The 15,986-nt window shown below is 59.0% G+C and overlaps 1 protein-coding gene across 1 annotated transcript in view; it reads right to left on the bottom strand.

Moving 5' to 3' along the window:
* LOC309569883 (uncharacterized protein) overlaps positions 1-15,026 on the bottom strand; it is a 50,810-nt gene extending 35,784 nt beyond the window's left edge. The window contains exons 1-9 of the mRNA XM_082275874.1: positions 14,895-15,026; positions 14,690-14,767; positions 11,849-11,992; positions 11,535-11,655; positions 7,461-7,589; positions 7,169-7,328; positions 6,789-6,890; positions 1,027-1,144; positions 612-755 (exon numbers count right to left, since the gene is read on the bottom strand). Coding sequence (XP_082132000.1) covers positions 612-755; positions 1,027-1,144; positions 6,789-6,890; positions 7,169-7,328; positions 7,461-7,589; positions 11,535-11,655; positions 11,849-11,992; positions 14,690-14,767; positions 14,895-14,942 — 1,044 coding nt within the window. The 5' untranslated portion in view covers positions 14,943-15,026. The remainder of the gene's footprint in view (positions 1-611; positions 756-1,026; positions 1,145-6,788; positions 6,891-7,168; positions 7,329-7,460; positions 7,590-11,534; positions 11,656-11,848; positions 11,993-14,689; positions 14,768-14,894) is intronic.
* Positions 15,027-15,986: the final 960 nt, after the last annotated feature.

The raw sequence follows: 15,986 nt of genomic DNA, 5'->3' as shown, positions 1-15,986 counted from the left end.
ATGATTTCGTAAAACTTTAATTTGGCGTCAGCTGATCCTCAGATCCCTCCCCCATACTGTGAGGGGCGGGGATAGCCCAAGACAAAGAACATGCGCAATCCAGTTAACACAACATACATGTAAACATGAGGCATGCACACCCCGTGACATGAGAGCTAGAGCGGGCAGTACAGGCACTGACACCATGGCACAGACAGGACAGGGAGGTCCTGAGTACGGGGATCCGCGGGGGAGTGACACCGTCACAGCACAGCCTGGTGCAGGCCAGTAAGGTATCACCGCCGGGCTCCGCCCCCCCAGACAGCGCCACCCACACATACTTCACAGGATACAGAGACACAAAACGGGTGTTAAATGGACAGCAGGGCCCCTCCCACAGTCACCAGGGAGGGGACAGTGTTAAATGGACAGCGGGGCCCCTCCCACAGTCGCCAGGGAGGGGACAGTGTTAAATGGACAGCGGGGCCCCTCCCACAGTCGCCAGAGGAGTGGTAATATAGAGCAGGCCCCTCCCACAGTCGCCAGGGAGGGGGGGTGGCGGTACTGTCGGAACAGTCCCGGCAGAGCAGTGTGCGGCCACCAGATGGCGCTACATCCATATTCCTCCTTTATTGGGGATTGAAGGAGTTCTGGGCGGCGCCCGCTGCTGCCTGGGTGGCGGCTGTGCGCACCGTCTGGTTAGAGAAGACACCGGCGGCGAACTCCTGCTGAGCCTTCTGGAAACTGGCACCGGTTCGGCGGTAAATTGAGTGGACCTGAGGAAGAAGAGAAACGCGTCAGCTTCAGCACCGCATCCTCCACATCATCGGCGGCTAAAGTTACGTGCCAATCTCCACTGTCTGCCATGGCCCCTCCCCCACAGCCACCATTTTTTAATCCTCACCATCCTACCTTTTAATGTTTCCCATAATAGAGGGCCAATAGGAATGCTCAAAGGAAGGGAGAGGGAGGAGCCAATGTAAAGAGAGAAGTAGAGACCTGCACGTAACTTCAGCTGCCAGGATTGGCTCACGGATTCTTTCTTACCCGCTTCAGCATGACGACTCCCATGGTGGCCGTCCCAGTCAGGAAAATGGCGACAATTATCATCAACACCCCGACGCCAACGCTCTTATTCAGGGCGGTGAAGGCCGAGATCCAGCCGCTGTAAGAAAAAAGGGAGGAGCCTGAACTGTGACCCCTTCATTCTACATATCACCCCAATGAGGGAGGAGCCTGAACTCTGACCCCCTTCATTCTACATATCACCCCAATGAGGGAGGAGCCTGAACTCTGACCCCCTTCATTCTACGTATCACCCCAATGAGGGAGGAGCCTGAACTCTGACCCCCTTCATTCTACGTATCACCCCAATGAGGGAGGAGCCTGAACTCTGACCCCCTTCATTCTACATATCACCCCAATGAGGGAGGAGCCTGAACTCTGACCCCCTTCATTCTACGTATCACCCCAATGAGGGAGGAGCCTGAACTCTGACCCCCTTCATTCTACGTATCACCCCAATGAGGGAGGAGCCTGAACTCTGACCCCTTCATTCTACATATCACCCCAATGAGGGAGAAGCCTGAACTCTGACCCCTTCATTCTACGGATTACCCCAATGAGGGAGGAGCCTGAACTCTGACCCCTTCATTCTACGCATCACCCCAATGAGGGAGGAGCCTGAACTCTGACCCCCTTCATTCTACATATCACCCCGATGAGGGAGGAGCCTGAACTCTGACCCCTTCATTCTACATATCACCCCAATGAGAGAGAAGCCTGAACTCTGACCCCTTCATTCTACGGATTACCCCAATGAGGGAGGAGCCTGAACTCTGACCCCTTCATTCTACGGATCACCCCATAGAGGGAGGAGCCTGAACTGTGACCCGTTAATTCTAAAAACAGTGGAGAAAATAATGATTTGATCCCTGCAGATTACAGAGAAATGGCGGTGTATAATTTTTATATGATAGAGACAGAATATCAACCACAAATCCAGGAAATCACCGGATACAAATCTTATAAATGGAAGAAGTTTGGAACCCCCAGGACTCTTCCTAGAGCGGCCGCCCGGCCAAACTGAGCGATCGGGGGAGGGGGGCCTTAGTCAGGAAGGTGACCAAGAACCCGATGGTCACTCTGACAGAGCTCCAGCGTTTCTCTGTGGAGAGAGGAGAACCTTCCAGAAGAACAACCATCTCTGCAGCACTCCACCAATCAGGCCTGTATGGGAGTGGCCAGACGGAAGCCACTCCTCAGTAAAAGTCACATGACAGCCCGCCTGGAGTTTACCAAAAGGCACCTGAAGGACTCTCAGACCATGAGACCAAAATTCTCTGCTCTGATGAAACAAAGATTGAACTCTTTGGCCTGAATGGCAAGCGTCATGTCTGGAGGAAACCAGGCACCGCCCATCACCTGGCCAACACCATCCCTACTGTGAAGCATGGTGGTGGCAGTGTCATGGTGTGGGCAGGAACTGGGAGACTAGTCAGGATGGAGGGAAAGATGAATGCAGCAATGTACAGAGACATCCTTGATGAAAACCTTCTCCAGAGCGCTCTGGACCTCAGACTGGGGTGAAGGTTCATCTTCCAACAGGACAACGATCCTAAGCCCACAGCCAAAATAACAAAGGATTGGCTATGGGACAACTCTGTGAATGTCCTTGAGTGGCCCAGCCAGAGCCCAGACTTGAACCCGATTGAACATCTCTGGAGAGATCTGAAAATGGCTGAGCACCGACCCTCCCCCATCCAACCTGATGGAGCCTGAGAGGTCCTGCAAAGAAGAATGGGAGAAACTGCCCAAAAATAGGAGTGCCAAGCTTGTAGCATCATACTCAGAAATACTGGAGGCTGGAATTGGTGCCAAAGGAGCTTCACCAAAGGGGGTGAATACTTATGTACTCCTTACGTACTACTTACGTCCCGTCCCCTACAGTCACCATTCAGGTGGAAACATGATGCTTTGGGGATGTTTCTCCGATAAAAAGGTATCGGCCGACTTTGCCGTATTGAGGGGACAATGGGCGGGGCCATATATTGTAAAATCTTGGATGAGAACCTTCTTCCCTCAGCCAGAACACTGAAGATGGGTCATGGATGGGTCTTCCAGCATGACAATGACCCAAAACATATCGCCAAGACAACAAAGGAGTGGCTCAAGAAGAACATTAAGGTCATGGAGTGGTCTCACCCAAGAGTCTTCAAACTACGGCCCTCCAGTTGTTTAGGAACTACAATTCCCATCATGCCTGTGAATGTCGGAGTTTTACAATGCCTCATGGGATGTGTAGTTCCACAGCTGGAGGGCCGTAGTTTGAGGATCCCTGGCCTAGTCAGTCTCCAGACCTTCATCCTATAGAAAATTTATGGAGGGAGCTGAAACTTCGAGTTGCCAAGCGACAGCCAAGGATTTAGAGAAGATCTGTAAAGAAGAGTGGAGCAAACTCCCTCCTGAGATGTCTGCAAACCTGGAGGCCAACTACAAGAAACGTCTGACCTCTGTGCTTCCAACTACAAGAAACATCTGACCTCTGTGCTCCCATCTACAAGAAACGTCTGACCTCTGTGCTTCCATCTACAAGAAACGTCTGACCTCTGTGCTTCCATCTACAAGAAACGTCTGACCTCTGTGCTTCCATCTACAAGAAACGTCTGACCTCTGTGCTTCCATCTACAAGAAACGTCTGACCTCTGTGCTTCCCAACTACAAGAAACGTCTGACCTCTGTGCTTCCCAACTACAAGAAACGTCTGACCTCTGTGCTTCCCAACTACAAGAAACGTCTGACCTCTGTGCTTCCATCTACAAGAAACGTCTGACCTCTGTGCTTCCAACTACAAGAAACGTCTGACCTCTGTGCTTCCCAACTACAAGAAACGTCTGACCTCTGTGCTCCCATCTACAAGAAACGTCTGACCTCTGTGCTTCCATCTACAAGAAACGTCTGACCTCTGTGCTTCCCAACTACAAGAAACGTCTGACCTCTGTGCTTCCATCTACAAGAAACGTCTGACCTCTGTGCTTCCATCTACAAGAAACGTCTGACCTCTGTGCTTCCATCTACAAGAAACGTCTGACCTCTGTGCTTCCATCTACAAGAAACGTCTGACCTCTGTGCTTCCAACTACAAGAAACGTCTGACCTCTGTGCTTCCATCTACAAGAAACGTCTGACCTCTGTGCTCCCATCTACAAGAAACGTCTGACCTCTGTGCTTCCATCTACAAGAAACGTCTGACCTCTGTGCTTCCATCTACAGGAAACGTCTGACCTCTGTGCTTCCATCTACAGGAAACGTCTGACCTCTGTGCTTCCATCTACAAGAAACGTCTGACCTCTGTGCTTCCCATCTACAAGAAACGTCTGACCTCTGTGCTTCCAACTACAAGAAACGTCTGACCTCTGTGCTTCCATCTACAAGAAACGTCTGACCTCTGTGACTGCCAACTACAGGAAACGTCTGACCTCTGTGCTTCCAACTACAAGAAACGTCTGACCTCTGTGCTTCCCAACTACAAGAAACGTCTGACCTCTGTGCTCCCATCTACAAGAAACGTCTGACCTCTGTGCCTCCATCTACAAGAAACGTCTGACCTCTGTGCTTCCATCTACAAGAAACGTCTGACCTCTGTGCTCCCAACTACAAGAAACGTCTGACCTCTGTGCTTCCATCTACAAGAAACGTCTGACCTCTGTGCTTCCCATCTACAAGAAACGTCTGACCTCTGTGCTTCCCAACTACAAGAAACGTCTGACCTCTGTGCTTCCCATCTACAAGAAACGTCTGACCTCTGTGCTTCCAACTACAAGAAACGTCTGACCTCTGTGCTTCCCAACTACAAGAAACGTCTGACCTCTGTGCTTCCCATCTACAAGAAACGTCTGACCTCTGTGCTTCCCAACTACAAGAAACGTCTGACCTCTGTGCTTCCCATCTACAAGAAACGTCTGACCTCTGTGCTTCCCATCTACAAGAAACGTCTGACCTCTGTGCTTCCCAACTACAAGAAACGTCTGACCTCTGTGCTTCCATCTACAAGAAACGTCTGACCTCTGTGCTTCCATCTACAAGAAACGTCTGACCTCTGTGCTTCCCATCTACAAGAAACGTCTGACCTCTGTGCTTCCCAACTACAAGAAACGTCTGACCTCTGTGCTTCCCATCTACAAGAAACGTCTGACCTCTGTGCTTCCATCTACAAGAAACGTCTGACCTCTGTGCTTCCCAACTACAAGAAACGTCTGACCTCTGTGCTTCCCATCTACAAGAAACGTCTGACCTCTGTGCTTCCCAACTACAAGAAACGTCTGACCTCTGTGCTTCCCATCTACAAGAAACGTCTGACCTCTGTGCTTCCCATCTACAAGAAACGTCTGACCTCTGTGCTTCCCAACTACAAGAAACGTCTGACCTCTGTGCTTCCATCTACAAGAAACGTCTGACCTCTGTGCTTCCATCTACAAGAAACGTCTGACCTCTGTACTTCCCAACTACAAGAAACGTCTGACCTCTGTGCTTCCATCTACAAGAAACGTCTGACCTCTGTGCTTCCATCTACAAGAAACGTCTGACCTCTGTGCTTCCAACTACAAGAAACGTCTGACCTCTGTGCTTCCAACTACAAGAAACGTCTGACCTCTGTGCTTCCATCTACAAGAAACGTCTGACCTCTGTGCTTCCATCTACAAGAAACGTCTGACCTCTGTGCTTCCATCTACAAGAAACGTCTGACCTCTGTGCTTCCATCTACAGGAAACGTCTGACCTCTGTGCTTCCATCTACAGGAAACGTCTGACCTCTGTGCTTCCATCTACAAGAAACGTCTGACCTCTGTGCTTCCCATCTACAAGAAACGTCTGACCTCTGTACTTCCCAACTACAAGAAACGTCTGACCTCTGTGCTTCCCAACTACAAGAAACGTCTGACCTCTGTGCTTCCTAACTACAAGAAACGTCTGACCTCTGTGCTTCCATATACAAGAAACGTCTGACCTCTGTGCTTCCATATACAAGAAACGTCTGACCTCTGTGCTTCCATCTACAAGAAACGTCTGACCTCTGTGCTTCCCAACTACAAGAAACGTCTGACCTCTGTGCTTCCATCTACAAGAAACGTCTGACCTCTGTGACTGCCAACTACAAGAAACGTCTGACCTCTGTGCTTCCCATCTACAAGAAACGTCTGACCTCTGTGCTTCCATCTACAAGAAACGTCTGACCTCTGTACTTCCCAACTACAAGAAACGTCTGACCTCTGTGCTTCCATCTACAAGAAACGTCTGACCTCTGTGCTTCCAACTACAAGAAACGTCTGACCTCTGTACTTCCCAACTACAAGAAACGTCTGACCTCTGTGCTTCCCAACTACAAGAAACGTCTGACCTCTGTGCTTCCTAACTACAAGAAACGTCTGACCTCTGTGCTTCCATATACAAGAAACGTCTGACCTCTGTGCTTCCAACTACAAGAAACGTCTGACCTCTGTGCTTCCATCTACAAGAAACGTCTGACCTCTGTGACTGCCAACAAGGGTTTCTCCACCAACAACTAAGGGGATCAAATATTTATTTTACTCCCTGAACTGCAACTCCATTTATAACGTTTCGATCATGTGTTTTTTCTGGATTTTTCTTTGTAATCTGCAGGGATCAAATTATTTGCCCCACTGTACCCCCCCCCCCATTGAGGGAGGAGCCTAAACTTTGTACCCCCCCCGATGAGGGAGGAGCCTGAACTCTGAACTCATCTTGGGCACAACACACCCCAATCAGCACCCTGACCCCTCACCCCTCTCACCTGAAGCCCCATCCAGGAATGCCGATGGCCTCCAGAATGTAGAGAACGTCCTGGACAAAGAAGATGAAGAAGAAGACGAAGAAGTTGAAGGAACTGTCAGTCCTGTGGGAGAGAAAACAGAAAGGAGGTCAGAGTGGGGACCACCGCACCCCATCCCGGGACAGGCCGCAGTGGAGAGCCCGCTCACAGAGGTCAGAGTGGGGACCACCGCACCCCATCCCGGGACAGGCCGCAGAGGAGAGCCCGCTCACAGAGGTCAGAGTGGGGACCACCGCACCCCATCCCAGGACCGATTGCGGCGGACGGCCCGCTCACAGACCGAGGTTAGAGTGGGGACAGGGGACCCCCAGGTCCTGGGACCGGTCTGAGGCGGTACACACCTGAACGCCTTGTAGAGAGGTCGGTACCAGCAGATGAAGGAGCACGGGGTGAAGAGGATAATCCATAGGATGGACATTCCGAACCCGGAGCCCTGAGAACCGTCCACGATGAACCAAGCCAAACACGCCAGGAAGTTGAGGAATAAAGTTCCCGCGCTGACTGTACGGGGGGAGAGACAGAAAATGTCACATTACAACCAATCACAACAAGGGGAGGGGCCAAAATAAAAATCAATCCACCCATCAGTCCGGCATTTCCTTCATTACTGGAAGGAGAGATCAGAGCGCTCACCCAGCCACACATAGTACATGATCTTCACCGTCTTCTGGAAGTCCTGCGGGATGTCCACACCGATGTCCTGATAGAAACACGGCTGGATGGGGCAGAAGGAGGGCAACGGGGGCCAATTATTCTGCCTCCCTGGAAGGAGAGAGGGGGGGAGAGGCTCAGGTCTACAGACAGTGAGGGGTTCATCTGCAACTCTGCACTGACTGACCCCCCCAAACCCCCCCCCCCTAACCTTCTCCATATCACACCCAGCCCCCCCCCCCCCAACCTTCTCCATATCACACCCAGCCCCCCCTACCTTCTCCATATCACACCCAGCCCCCCCCTACCTTCTCCATATCACACCCAGCCCCCCCCTACCTTCTTCATACCGCACCCCCCCAACCTTCTCCATATCACACCCAGCCCCCCCTACCTTCTCCATATCACACCCAGCCCCCCTACCTTCTCCATATCACACCCAGCCCCCCCCCCCCCAACCTTCTTCATACCTCACCCAGCCCCCCCAACCTTCTTCATACCGCACCCCCCCCCCAACCTTCTTCATACCGCACCCAGCCCCCCCCCCAACCTTCTTCATACCGCACCCAGCCCCCCCCCCAACCTTCTTCATACCGCACCCAGCCCCCCCAACCTTCTTCATACCGCACCCAGCCCCCCCCAACCTTCTTCATACCGCACCACCCCCCAACCTTCTCCATATCACACCCAGCCCCCCTACCTTCTCCATATCACACCCAGCCCCCCCCCCCCCAACCTTCTTCATACCTCACCCAGCCCCCCCAACCTTCTTCATACCGCACCCAGCCCCCCCCCCCCCCCCAACCTTCTTCATACCGCACCCAGCCCCCCCCCCCCCCCAACCTTCTTCATACCGCACCCAGCCCCCCCCCCCCCAACCTTCTTCATACCGCACCACCCCCCAACCTTCTTCATACCGCACCCAGCCCCCCCAACCTTCTTCATACCGCACCACCCCCCAACCTTCTTCATACCGCACCCAGCCCCCCCCCCCAACCTTCTTCATACCCCACCCAGTCCCCCCCAACCTTCTTCATACCTCACCCAGCCCCCCCCAACCTTCTTCATACCGCACCCCCCGAACCTTCTTCATACCGCACCCAGCCCCCCCCCCTCAACCTTCTTCATACCGCACCCAGCCCCCCCCCCCAACCTTCTTCCTACCGCACCCCCCCCAACCTTCTTCATACCGCACCCTGCCCCCCCCAACCTTCTTCATATCTCACCCAGCCCCCCCAACCTTCTTCATACCGCACCACCCCCCAACCTTCTTCATACCCCACCCAGTCCCCCCCAACCTTCTTCATACCTCACCCCCCCAACCTTCTTCATACCGCACCCAGCCCCCCCCAACCTTCTTCATATCACACCCAGCCCCCCCCTACCTTCTTCATATCACACCCAGCCCCCCCCTACCTTCTTCATACCACACCCCCCCAACCTTCTCCATATCACACCCAGCACCCCCCCAACCTTCTTCATACCGCACCCAGCCCCCCCACAACCTTCTCCATATCACACCCAGCCCCCCCCCCCAACCTTCTACATATCAAACCCAGCCCCCCCAACCTTCTCCATATCACACCCAGCCCCCCTACCTTCCCCATATCACACCCAGCCCCCCCTACCTTCTTCATACCGCACCCCCCCAACCTTCTTCATACCGCACCCAGCCCCCCCATAACCTTCACCATATCACACCCAGCCCCCCCAACCTTCTTCATACTGCACCCAGCCCCCCCAACCTTCTTCATACCTCCCCCAGCCTTCTAAATATCACACCCAGCCCCCCCTACCTCCTCCATATCACACCCAGCCCCCCCAACCTTCTTCATATCCCACCCAGCCCCCACAACCTTCACCATATCACACCCAGCCCCCCCTACCTTCTTCATACCGCACCCAGCCCCCCCACAACCTTCACCATATCACACCCAGCCCCCCCCCCCCAACCTTCTTCATACCTCCCCCAGCCCCCCCAACCTTCTTCATACCGCACCCAGCCCCCCAACCTTCTTCATACCGCACCACCCCCCAACCTTCTTCATACCGCACCCAGCCCCCCCCAACCTTCTTCATACCGCACCCAGTCCCCCCCCAACCTTCTTCATACCGCACCCAGCCCCCCCCCAACCTTCTTCATACCGCACCCAGCCCCCCCCCCCAACCTTCTTCATACCTCACCCAGCCCCCCCAACCTTCTTCATACCGCACCACCCCCCAACCTTCTTCATACCGCACCCAGCCCCCCCCCCAACCTTCTTCATACCGCACCCCCCCCCAACCTTCTTCATACCGCACCCAGCCCCCCCCAACCTTCTTCATACCGCACCCAGCCCCCCCCCCAACCTTCTTCATAACTCACCCAGCCCCCCCAACCTTCTTCATACCGCACCACCCCCCAACCTTCTTCATACCGCACCCAGCCCCCCCCCAACCTTCTTCATACCCCACCCAGTCCCCCCCAACCTTCTTCATACCTCACCCAGCCCCCCCCAACCTTCTTCATACCGCACCCCCCCAACCTTCTTCATACCGCACCCAGCCCCCCCCCCCCCCAACCTTCTTCATACCGCACCCAGCTCCCCCAACCTTCTTCATACCGTACCCAGCCCCCCCCAACCTTCTTCATACCGCACCCAGCCCCCCCAACCTTCTTCATACCACACCCCCCCAACCTTCTCCATCTCACACCCAGCCCCCAACCTTCTTCATATCACACCCAGCCCCCCCACAACCTTCTCCATATCACACCCAGCCCCCCCCCCCAACCTTCTCCATATCAAACCCAGCCCCCCCAACCTTCTCCATATCACACCCAGCCCCCCTACCTTCCCCATATCACACCCAGCCCCCCCTACCTTCTTCATACCGCACCCCCCCAACCTTCTTCATACCGCACCCAGCCCCCCCATAACCTTCACCATATCACACCCAGCCCCCCCAACCTTCTTCATACCGCACCCAGCCCCCCCCCCCAACCTTCTTCATACCTCCCCCAGCCTTCTCCATATCACACCCAGCCCCCCCTACCTCCTCCATATCACACCCAGCCCCCCCAACCTTCTTCATATCCCACCCAGCCCCCACAACCTTCACCATATCACACCCAGCCCCCACAACCTTCTTCATACCGCACCCAGCCCCCCCACAACCTTCACCATATCACACCCAGCCCCCCCCCCCAACCTTCTTCATACCTCCCCCAGCCCCCCCAACCTTCTTCATACCGCACCCAGCCCCCCCACAACCTTCACCATATCACACCCAGCCCCCCCCCAACCTTCTTCATACCTCACCCAGCCCCCCCAACCTTCTTCATACCGCACCCAGCCCCCCCACAACCTTCACCATATCACACCCAGCCCCCCCCCCCCCCCACAACCTTCTTCATACCTCACCCAGCCCCCCCAACCTTCTTCATACCGCACCCCCCCCCAACCATCTTCATACCGCACCCAGCCCCCCCCCCCCAACCTTCTTCATACCGCACCCAGCCCCCCCCAACCTTCTTCATACCGCACCCAGCCCCCCCCCCCCAACCTTCTTCATACCACACCCTCCAACCTTCTCCATCTCACACCCAGCCCCAACCTTCTTCATATCACACCCAGCCCCCCCCCCCCCCCAACCTTCTTCATACCGCACCCCCCCAACCTTCTTCATACCGCACCCCCCCAACCTTCTTCATACCGCACCCAGCCCCCCCAACCTTCTTCATATCACACCCAGCCCCCCCCAACCTTCACCATACCACACCCCCCCAACCTTCTTCATACTGCACCCCCCCAACCTTCTTCATACCGCACCCAGCCCCCCCCCAACCTCCTTCATACCACACCCCCCCCCAACCTCCTTCATACCGCACCCCCCCCCCAACCTCCTTCATACCGCACCCCCCCCCAGCCACATATTCCCCTCCCAGACCTACAACGCTCTACATACCACACCTGGCCTTAACCCCTACCTCACCTAGCCTCCAACCTTCTCCATATCACACCCAGCGCACGCCCCCCCCAAGGTTCTCCATATGACATCCCCCCCCGCACTCCATACCTGCAGATCCCCCCAGAGCTGTAGTCTGCAGTTCTCGCTCCCGTCGGTCCAACTCCTCCGCTTTCCGATTCAACTCCTCCTGACGCCGCAGGAGATCGGCCTTGGCTGCTGCCGTGGTTTCCTTCAACACAAAGAGATGATGGGGGATCCGGTGTGATCATAGGAGATCCCCTTATAGATATGGAGACCCCCCAATATATCAGGAGAGACCCCCCCCATATCAGGAGAGATCCTCCCCTATATATAAGAAGAGATCCCCGGGAGGGATCGGGTGGGGGAGGGGGAGAGATCGGGGGTGGGGGGTATTCCCTTACCTGGGATCCATATGATCCGTAGTTCTTCGGCTCGGTGGGGGAGGTTTTCCTCGGGGGAGGGACGTCTGGCTGTGCTGGGACTGTAGGAAGAGTAGCCGGAGCCTGAAATGTGGACTGATCGTGGTATGGAGGTGGGGGCGGGATCTAGGGGGCGGAGCACAGTCACATTATTTCTGAGAGGATGAAGAAGGAAATGTCTAGAAAAGATACAAAGATGTCAGAGAGGAGAATACACAGAACCGGCCCCGCCCACAGATATTCCTTATTGGTGGAGAAGTCTCTCGGTACGCAGTCTCCGCCCCCTCCCGATATACACTGCTTGTATTGGATGACCCCTCCCCCCATCTCCTCCCGTTGGGGGCAGAGGAAGGGGGGCGCGTCCCGCGTTGGGGGCAGGGGAGGAGGCGCGTCCCGCGTTGGGGGCAGGGGAGGAGGCGCGTCCCGCGTTGGGGGCAGGGGAGGAGGGGGGGGGGGACGCCCGCGTTGGGGGCAGGGGAGGAGGGGGGGGGGGACGCCCGCGTTGGGGGCAGGGGAGGGAGGGGGGGGGGGGCGCCCGCGTTGGGGGCAGGGGAGGAGGGGGGGGGGGGGGACGCCCGCGTTGGGGGCAGGGGAGGAGGGGGGGGGGGGACGCCCGCGTTGGGGGCAGGGGAGGAGGGGGGGGGGGGACGCCCGCGTTGGGGGCAGGGGAGGAGGGGGGGGGGACGCCCGCGTTGGGGGCAGGGGAGGAGGGGGGGGGGGACGCCCCGCGTTGGGGGCAGGGGAGGAGGGGGGGACGCCCCGCGTTGGGGGCAGGGGAGGAGGGGGGGACGCCCCGCGTTGGGGGCAGGGGAGGAGGGGGGGACGCCCCGCGTTGGGGGCAGGGGAGGAGGGGGGGACGCCCCGCGTTGGGGGCAGGGGAGGAGGGGGGGACCGCCCCGCGTTGGGGGCAGGGGAGGAGGGGGGGACGCCCCGCGTTGGGGGCAGGGGAGGAGGGGGGGACGCCCCGCGTTGGGGGCAGAGGAGGAGGGGGGGACGCCCCGCGTTGGGGGCAGAGGAGGAGGGGGGGACGCCCGCGTTGGGGGCAGAGGAGGAGGGGGGGACGCCCCGCGTTGGGGGCAGAGGAGGAGGGGGGGACGCCCCGCGTTGGGGCAGAGGAGGAGGGGGGGACGCCCCGCGTTGGGGGCAGAGGAGGAGGGGGGGGGACGCCCCGCGTTGGGGGCAGGGGAGGAGGGGGGGGGACGCCCGCGTTGGGGGCAGGGGAGGAGGGGGGGGGGACGCCCCGCGTTGGGGGCAGGGGAGGAGGGGGGGGGGGGACGCCCCGCGTTGGGGGCAGGGGAGGAGGGGGGGGGGGGACGCCCCGCGTTGGGGGCAGGGGAGGAGGGGGGGGGGGGGACGCCCCGCGTTGGGGGCAGGGGAGGAGGGGGGGGGGGGGGGACGCCTCGCGTTGGGGGCAGGGGAGGAGGGGGGGGGACGCCTCGCGTTGGGGGCAGGGGAGGAGGGGGGGGGGGGGACGCCTCGCGTTGGGGGCAGGGGAGGAGGGGGGGGGGGACGCCTCGCGTTGGGGGCAGGGGAGGAGGGGGGGACGCCTCGCGTTGGGGGCAGGGGAGGAGGGGGGGACGCCCCGCGTTGGGGGCAGGGGAGGAGGGGGGGACGCCCCGCGTTGGGGGCAGGGGAGGAGGGGGGGGACGCCCCGCGTTGGGGGCAGGGGAGGAGGGGGGGACGCCCCGCGTTGGGGGCAGGGGAGGAGGGGGGGACGCCCCGCGTTGGGGGCAGGGGAGGAGGGGGGGACGCCCCGCGTTGGGGGCAGGGGAGGAGGGGGGGACGCCCCGCGTTGGGGGCAGGGGAGGAGGGGGGGACGCCCCGCGTTGGGGGCAGGGGAGGAGGGGGGGACGCCCCGCGTTGGGGGCAGGGGAGGAGGGGGGGACGCCCCGCGTTGGGGGCAGGGGAGGAGGGGGGGACGCCCCGCGTTGGGGGCAGGGGAGGAGGGGGGGACGCCCCGCGTTGGGGGCAGGGGAGGAGGGGGGGACGCCCGCGTTGGGGGCAGGGAGGAGGGGGGGACGCCCCGCGTTGGGGGCAGGGGAGGAGGGGGGGACGCCCCGCGTTGGGGGCAGGGGAGGAGGGGGGGACGCCCCGCGTTGGGGGCAGGGGAGGAGGGGGGGACGCCCCGCGTTGGGGGCAGGGGAGGAGGGGGGGACGCCCCGCGTTGGGGGCAGGGGAGGAGGGGGGGACGCCCCGCGTTGGGGGCAGGGGAGGAGGGGGGGGACGCCCCGCGTTGGGGGCAGGGGAGGAGGGGGGGGACGCCCCGCGTTGGGGGTAGAGGAGGAGGGGGGGACGCCCCGCGTTGGGGGTAGAGGAGGAGGGGGGGACGCCCCGCGTTGGGGGTGGAGGAGGAGGGGGGGGACGCCCCGCGTTGGGGGCGGAGGAGGAGGGGGGGACGCCCCGCGTTGGGGGTAGAGGAGGAGGGGGGGACGCCCCGCGTTGGGGGTAGAGGAGGAGGGGGGGACGCCCCGCGTTGGGGGTAGAGGAGGAGGGGGGGGGACGCCCCGCGTTGGGGGTAGAGGAGGAGGGGGGACGCCCTGCGTTGGGGGCAGAGGAGGAGGGGGGGACGCCCCGCGTTGGGGGTAGAGGAGGAGGAGGGGGGGACGCCCCGCGTTGGGGGTAGAGGAGGAGGGGGGGACGCCCCGTGTTGGGGGTAGAGGAGGAGGAGGGGGGGGACGCCCCGCGTTGGGGGAGGAGGAGGGGGGGGGACGCCCCGCGTTGGGGGCGGAGGAGGAGGGGGGGACGCCCCACGTTGGGGGCGGAGGAGGAGGGGGGGACGCCCCATGTTGGGGGAGGGGTGGCGGTGGGCGGAGTTGTACTCACCCCCTGGCTCTCGAAGGGGTTGTAGACATCCAGGGTGGCGTATTGGTCTCCGGGGCGATGCTCCACCACAGCCGGGTCCTGGAAGAGACACAAATCACTTCCTGTGTGCGGTGACAACACTTCCTGTCCCGTGTCACACCCAGCGCTGGGGACACCGGAGACAACAAGCATGCTGCCAGTGAAGTCCCCCCATCCCCCTCCTCACCTGGAACGGATTGTTGATCTCACCGAACGGATTCCCCCGATCCGCCATCTCCGATCACTGCCGGTCACATGACCCGCCTCTCCTCCACCATGTGACCTCCGCGTGACGCCGCCCCGCCCCCGGAGACGGGCATTCCCGCCCCACAAAGTGACGTCATGAGACGTAGAGGCGGCGCGAAGCCTGACACCGCCACGCCCACAGCGCCACACCTCCTCCAGCGCGTCCACGCCCCTCACACTCCGCACTGCGCGATACAGGGCGTGTCACCAACCAGCCCCGCCCAGTACATGACGTCATCCCCCCAACACTGACAATCCCTCCCATAGAATACAAAGTATCGCTTCCACTCAGCGGCCACTTTATTAGGCACGCCTCCTTTCCTGACCAGCCAATCACAGGGCGAAATCTCAATGCTTTTACCCATCTAGACGTGGTGAAGAGGACTTTGAAGGTGTCAGATGGGCGGGGCGGAGCATTTCTGGGATCTCTCGGGATTACAGAGAGAAAATATCCAGTGAGCGGCGGTTGTGTGGAGGAAATCCTTGCTGAGGTCAGAGGGGGAGGGGCAGAGGATAGAAATAAAACAAACAACTCAACACACAGAACCTTGAAGCAGATGGGCTACAGCAGCAGAAGACGTCACCGGGGGCCACTGCTGTCAGCTAAGAACAGGAAACTGAGACCGACCAATAGGAGATCAGAGAAACCTTTCCTGGTCTGATGAGTCTGGAATCCCAATACATTCCATGGAGGGAGATAGGGATGGAGGGATGGATGGATGGATGGATGGAGGGAGATATGGATGGACGGAGGGAGATAGGGATGGATGGAGATATGGATGGATGGAGGGAGGGAGATATGGATGGATGGAGGGAGATATGGATGGATGGGGGAAGGGAATCTTGTATTTGGGTTGTGGTGATTGGGTGGCGAGTATTTCAGTGAATGGCGGAGGCTGTGACTGTATACAGAATATCTCCATCAATATCACTTTTCAGCATCTGTTTATTGTACCCCACCTACTGCTAGACCTGGGAACTACACCAATCATCCAACCTGGAGACAGCACACCCGCAACCTCCCTACAGGGGG

Source organism: Pelophylax lessonae (assembly GCF_965119305.1).
Source record: "Pelophylax lessonae genome assembly, chromosome: 13".
In the NCBI taxonomy this organism is placed as follows: Eukaryota; Metazoa; Chordata; class Amphibia; order Anura; family Ranidae; genus Pelophylax; species Pelophylax lessonae.
The sequence above is the reverse complement of the archived record's forward strand: the minus strand, read 5'-3'. Positions and strand labels throughout refer to the sequence as shown.